This window comes from Nelumbo lutea, chromosome 1 (assembly GCF_056320005.1).
Source record: "Nelumbo lutea isolate HS-2025 chromosome 1, American lotus-T2T, whole genome shotgun sequence".
Lineage (NCBI taxonomy): Eukaryota > Viridiplantae > Streptophyta > Magnoliopsida > Proteales > Nelumbonaceae > Nelumbo > Nelumbo lutea.
This window is the reverse complement of record NC_142684.1, coordinates 218,288,669-218,295,852: the sequence shown is the minus strand read 5'-3', so window position 1 is coordinate 218,295,852 and position 7,184 is coordinate 218,288,669. Positions and strand designations below refer to the sequence as shown.

General features: G+C 48.3%; 1 protein-coding gene across 1 annotated transcript; it reads left to right on the top strand.

Annotated features, from left to right (window-relative positions):
* Window positions 1-2,446, top strand: LOC148881067 (AAA-ATPase At2g46620-like). The gene has a single exon (XM_088963310.1). The coding sequence runs from the start codon at window positions 550-552 to the stop codon at window positions 2,005-2,007; it is 1,458 nt and encodes a 485-aa protein (XP_088819436.1). The 5' UTR covers window positions 1-549; the 3' UTR covers window positions 2,008-2,446.
* Window positions 2,447-7,184: the final 4,738 nt, after the last annotated feature.

The following is a 7,184-nucleotide window of genomic DNA, read 5'->3' as shown; positions in this document are numbered from 1 at the left end:
AACTTCAAATGTAGTGTTATTATGATAACTCTCCGTGATTTCATCAAAATAAAGTCCAATAAATCCACTGCTGGACCGGTAGTGAGTAGAGAGAAACCAGGCAGAAATAGAAAGCCCGGGCACACCCTGCACTCTGCCTTCCCAGAATAAAATATTCTTCAATCCCTCTCTCTCTTTCTTGCCTTTGACCGATTAAAATTGCCGGCAAGAACCGCCGAGACGGCGTTAAAAGGAAAGGATTGGCACTTCATCCATTACCCATTACCCTCTGAAACCGCTTCGTTATATCCCTCCCTCTCGTTCTCGGCCAATAAAAAGAGGAGAGTTTTATAGATTTTCATTTTACCGTCCTGAACACAACCACGATTGATTTCTCCAACAACCGGACAATCGAAACTTTTCTGTCTCCTCGAACCCGTAAGTTGTTGCAATGAAATCATGATTTTTGCTTCTAAGAGGAAAAAAGGTTACATAGAAAAGTTTATTGTCGAAGTTCTCATCTGAGGGAATCTCCGACGACCCAATCGGAACCTACCAGTTGCCGAAATCATGGTTCCAACTAACCCATTTATTCTTGTGTTGGCGGTCGCCGGTGTCTTCTTCGTCCTTCGACTGGTTTTGTCTGGTACGGCTCTGTTATTTCTTTTAAAGAAATTGTGTCAATCGATAGAAGATCGGTGTCACGTCTATCAGTTCTACAAAGTTCCCGAATTCAACCAAAGCTACCAAGAGAACCAGCTTTACAGAAAAGTTTCCACCTATTTAAGTTCATTAGCCTCAATAGAAGATTCCCATTTCGCTAATCTCTTCTCCGGGAAAAAGTCAAACGAGATTGCTCTCCAACTCGATTCCAATCAGACCGTCCAGGACACTTTTCTCGGCGCCAGAGTTTCGTGGAGGAGCGAAGAAAAGCGCGAAGGGAACAACACCATTTGCAGAACCTTTGTTTTGAAGATCAGAAAAGAAGACAAGCGCCGAATTCTCCGTCCTTATCTCCAACACATCCACTCGGTCTCCGACGAGATCGAGCAGCGGAGAAAAGAGGTGAAGCTCTACACGAACACGGAAACAGAGCATCGTCATGGACGGTGGAGTTGCGTCCCATTTACTCATCCATCGACTCTCGACACCGTCGCCATGGATTCCGATATCAAAAATAAGGTCAAGTCCGATCTCGAATCGTTCCTCAAATCAAAGCAGTACTATCACCGACTCGGCCGAGTCTGGAAGCGAAGCTATCTGCTGTATGGACCGTCGGGTACAGGAAAATCGAGTTTCGTTGCCGCCATGTCGAAGTTTCTCTGCTACGACGTTTACGATGTTGACCTCACGAAAGTCTCCGACGATTCGGACCTGAAAATTCTCCTATTACAGACCACCATCAGATCGGTCATTGTCATTGAAGATCTCGACCGATTCCTTAGCGAAAAATCAACGTCGGTGAGTTTGTCCGGGGTTCTGAACTTCATGGACGGGATAATCTCGTGTTGCGGGGAGGAGCGGGTGATGGTCTTCACCATGACCAGCAAAGATCACATCGAACCTACCGTCTTGAGGCCCGGAAGGATTGACGTTCACATTTATTTCCCTCTATGTGACTTCTCAGCGTTCAAGACTCTGGCCAACAGTTATTTGGGATTGAAGGATCACAAGTTGTTCCCTCAAGTGGAAGAGATCTTCCAGGGTGGAGCAACTCTTAGTCCGGCCGAGATCGGAGAAATCATGATCGTGAATCGGAGCTCGCCGAGTCGGGCGTTGAAATCGGTGATCACCGCGTTGCAAACCAACAGCGAGGGAAGAGGAGGGTCCACGAAGGTTGGGAGGAGGTTGAGCGAGAACGCGTCGGTAAACGGACGGCCGGCCAATGAGTCGGGCGGAGTGATCTGCAGGGAGAGTGTTCACACGGTGAGAGAATTCCGTAAATTGTATGGTCTGTTGAGAATCAAAAGCAGCAGAAAGTCAGGCTCAGGACCCTTCGACCTGGGATCGGGGGAGAAGGAAGGCTGACATGGCAATGGTGGAGTGCCACGTTTCAATAACCCATACGTGTGGGTTTTGGCGCGTGTGACTGCACGAGTCAGCTTAGATATTCTGGTGCCAGGCCCAGGTTCTTTGCTGTGTTTTTTTGCCCTCCGATTACTCTGATGATTTTTTTTTTCTTTTCTTCATCTCGGGCGGGGTTTAACTTTGAGATGTTCATTAGCTGGATTGCTCCTCTACTAGGCTCAAGTTTGACAAGTGCAAATACAAATATGTTGGGTGCGAAACAAAAATTGTATTTGCAATGTACGTATTTGTGTTTGCACTCTTCCCAGATTGCCTGGACCTAAACCCAAATACTCAAATGCCCTGTAAATGAAATGAAATGTTGGCAATGTTAACCTTTGATAGTATCCTGTTTACGTGTAAATTAATTAATTTAGTAAAGAAAAGCAATGTTTCTAAAGAAGCATACACATTGATTTTTCTTTCATCAGTGGTTCCTCGACGACCATACTGAATTTTGTCTTGTGATAGATAGGTTTGGGATTGGGAGATGATATGATGTGAATGGAGCCCATATTCGATAGCCACACATTAGGTGGAAGCAAAGCATCTCCTGCTTAATGGGACAGTTAGGAGTTAGTAACTTAGTACAGACACCCTTTCGTTCGTATGCACGTTAGTTAGCTGGCTTGGGCCCAAAAATAACTCAATTTGATGTTGATGATGATGTCTTGATCATATGCCAAATTCTTTTTTATTCTTTAAAAAGACTTATACAGTGAGTGGAGCGGGGACGGGGTGCGTGGTGCACGTCCAGTCCGTGCTTACCCTAAATAAATAATATTATATAATTCAGGCAAGGCAACATCAGATGGGAGTGGGAGCGATGTGAGCCGAGGATGCAGTAAGTAATTAAAATCTCGGCTTCCAAGGGAAGAAAGAAGGAGCCGCTCCGTCACCATGGCCTTGGCATTGGCCTTGAGACTTGAGTGGTAGTTTTCAGTTTTCCGGTGGTTTGTATGGATATGGATTGTGCAGCTAGGGCGTATTTTGTTTATCTCCACACTCCCGATTATTGCTGGGGAAAAGATGCAAAAAGAGACTACTTACTTGTTGGAGGTTAGTTGCAGTAGAATGTGGTGGCCGTGGGCTCTCCATACACAATTCAGACCATTACAATCGTTGTTCCTGTTTAGGTCACAAATGATGATGATGATTGATGGGTGTGGATTTGGCTCTCCAATGACATTGTGACACTTGGCACCTCATGCCAAATAAGTGCAACCCCTTGACAGATAAACAGCTCGAGTTTGCCACAAGCAGCTCGCCACCATGCAGCACTTCACAAGCAGCTCGCCATCATACAACACTTCATAGGCAACTCGCCACTAGGCAGCTTGCCATCATGCAGCACTCACAGACAGCTCGTCATCTTGTAGTCTAGCACCTCAGAACAACTAGGCAACACTCGGGACCACTTTGACAACAACTTGCCTTTGTTAAGTTGATGGTGTCCCACCAAGCGCGGCCTAGCAAGAGCTGGTAGCCTGGCCCTGACACGAGCTGGCAGCTTGGCCCTGGCGCAACCTGGCCCTGGCATGAGCTAGCAGCCTAGCCCTAGCACAAGCTGGCGGCCTGGCCCAAGCACCGACCTGGCGGCCTGACACAAGCACCAACCTGACAACCTCGAGGAACACACCTCCGTACCCCGCATTTTACGGGATTGTGACTTGTAACGGCTATATCAGCTCACCCACTCCCCAGTTCTGACGGGAAGGGACAATTTTACCGTTTGATGGCATTTCACCCAACTAACACGCAAGTCAGTCCCATTACCCCCCAGGGGCGAAGGTATGATGCAAAAAGGGATGGGTAACCTCTGCTCTCTAGCTCTCTCATTCTCTTATCATCTTCAAGCTCTCTACTACTATGTTGCGCTAACTTAGCCATCGGAGTGACCTCACCGGGTAAACACCCTCGGGTTCTTTGATTTGGTTCTCATAGGTCCCTCATCTCCCGCCATTTACAAAGATGAGCAGACCATCGCCAACAGGTAGTAGCCAGTTCAGTTCCCATCGTTACTGGTAGCCAGATCACCTCCTACCGGTAGTAGTCGGGTTGCACTACACTATGGAGCTCGCCATCAAGGTAGCTTACCTCTATGTAGCTCATCAAGGTAGTTCACCTCCAGGCAGCTCATCAAGGTAGCTCACCTCCAGGCAACTCATCAAGGTAGCTCACCTCCAGGCAGTTAATCAAGGTAGCTCACCTCCAAGCAGCTCATCAAGGTAGTTCGCCACCAGGCAGCTCTACTTCAGCCTCTGAGTCACCGGCCACATGGGAGCAGACGAGATGACGAGGTACTTAGCCAAAAAATTGACACATCACGAAAAAATGATACGTGATCGGAACCGATTACATCATTTGGCGCCACCTGTGGGAACACACTACAAAAAGTCAAGTTCTCATCCTACAAAAGCTAAGTTCTTATCTTACAAAAGGGCTAAGTCATCTTCTCCCTGAAAGTTAAGTCCTCCCCTTTTTAGAAACTGAAGCTCTCGCTTTATAGAAGACCTAGTCACCTCTACGGCATGGGCAAAAGTTCAGGAACAGACTACAGGTCCCTTCCAAAGCCTAAGGACCACAAGAAGACCCAGTTGCCGCTTCGGGGTGGGTGAAATTCAGGAACGGACTACAGGTCCCTTCCAAAACCTAAGGGCCACAAGAAGACCCAGTTGCCGCTTCGGCGTGGGTGAAATTCAGGAGCGGACTACGGGTCCCTCTCAAAGCCTAAGAGTCACAAGAAGATCCAGTTGCCGCATCGGCATGGGTGAAATTTAGGAGCGGACTACGGGTCCCTCCCAAAGCCTAGGGGCCACAAGAAAACCCAGTTGCCACTTCGGCGTGGCAAACTTCAAGAGCAGACTACGGATTCCTCCCAAAGCCTAAGGACCACAAGAAGACCCAGTCACCTCTACGGCATGGGCAAAAGTTCAAGACCAGACTACAGGTCCCTCCCAAAGCCTAAGGGCCACAAGAAGACCCAGTTGCCTCTACGGCATGGGCAAAAGTTCAAGAGCAGACTATGGGTCCCTCCCAAAAAGCCTAAGGGCCGAAAATGCCAAACTGACAAGGACCTAGGCGCTGCATAAGACCTGGATACCTCACCAACATAAGCAAACTACTTCTAACACCTAAGGTAAAGACAGCTCGGGTATAAACCCTACGATGTCTATTTCACCTCGGTTACCCTTACTCGCTGCCAAGATCGGTAACTCAGTAGTTCGGGGTAACTTGTGCAGTTCGGAGCAAACACAATTTATTCTTTCAGTAATCCCTAATTGCCAACTCGGTAGCTCGGGTAACCTATATTTTAAAATTTCCCAGCTCGAAACTCACTCACACTTGGATTATTTTTGCACTCAGAATTACTTAGAAAATTGTATATTTCGTTAGCAAAAAAGTCCACCACTTTGATATCTTCATCACTCTCCTCCCTGGGAGAGTCGGACTCCTCATCTGCCACTCAGGGTCTAAGCCGGTCATCGAAATACCACCGAGGTTGAGATCGTGGAATTTATGCCAAACCAAGTACCGGCACAGCTTGAATCCATATCAATAGGAGTCCGAGCCGTATTCGACCTGTAGGGCCTTGAACTCCAGAGACTCTTTGAAGCTCTCGATGGCCTTGTTCCTTTCTTCCGCAATGGAGGCCTCGAGGTTCACGATCTCTCGCTTAAGCCGCGCCTTCTTCTCAGCCAACAAGGAGATCTGCCCTTCCTGGGTCAAGATCAGCTCCTTCTGGGCCTCAGCCCCCTTCTTCACTCTGAGCACCTATCCCCGAGTCAGGTCCAGCTCACGGTGGAGTCTCTGCACCTCCGCCCTAGCCTCACGAGCTTCCTTTATGTGGATCGCTAATTGGTAGGCCAACGCGTGGCCAGCAGAGTTAGCCTACCAAAAGAAAACTGAGGTCGGTAAAAAAAAAAAGAAAGGGGGAGAGAGGGGAAGAGAAAAGCGGAACGCTTACCACCATGCTGTGACTTCCGACTAGCCTCAAAAGCCGGCCTGGGGACATCTCTGCCCACTTCGCGATTTCTTCTTGAAAGACAGCACCCCGACTTTTGCGCATGGCCTACACGTGGTCCATGATACTAGGGGCAAGCTCCCTCGTGATGAACCTCGCCCATGACCGCCTCAGGGGCAGCAGGTCAGGCCTCTTCCTGGGGAGGCGCAGTGGAGACTGGCTCCACAATTACAACTTCAGGAGAGAGATCATCCTCCTGGTGTGATCTCTTTGTGGTCCTCTTCTTTCCCTTCAGGGAGCTCCTCAAAAGGCTTTCTGCATTGACCAGCATAATAGCTGCAAAAACAGAAAGTAAGATTAGCCACGAACTAATCAGAATCTTAAAAAGGCAAAAACCAAGGCAACTTACCAGGATTCAAGTCGGCCTGCATGAGCTTGTCTTCAACAAGGTAGTCCGAGTAGAGGAAGCCGATATCTGCCCAAGACTTGAGTGTCTCCCTTGTCTTCAGGTCCAGTCTAACACCAGGAACCTGAATTACCAGCCTTCAATGGGTTGGGAAAGGCCACCCCTCAGAGCTATGGACTACAAAGTAATCCCGTTTCCAGGCTGGGATCCTGTTGGGGAGTTCGTGTAGCAACTTATAGCCCGGGCGAGGAGACAGGTAATAGGTTCTCCTATGCTCGGGAAGAGCACAGGAAGAATTTTTCTTTATTGATAAAATGGTAGAAAAGATATCGAGGTTAAGGGAAAGACAATACCCATAAAAAAGCAAAATGGTCCCTACTATGTTGCGGATGAAGTTTGGGTGTAACTAGTCTATGGTAATGTCAAAGGACTTCAAAACCTCTACGATCAATGGATGTAAAGGAAGGCGAAGGCCAGCCACGAGCTGCTCTTCAAAATTCATGATCTCGTTATGATCGTGTTCCCAGGGGAAGTTACCCGAAGGAAGACTATAGGAGAATTCTCTGGGAATGTTGTAATAATATACTAAGGCCTGAAGCTGGTCCAAGGTCATTGTCGAAGGGCCAAAGTTGTCCGGCACCTGACTTCGATGAGAAGTGGATGCCTGACTACCCGAGGCCTGTTGAGCTTCCCGAGGTGCCTGTACCTCGGAAAGGCCAGAGACCACCTCTAAACCCAAAGCAGCCCCACCTCGGCTACCGACTTGAG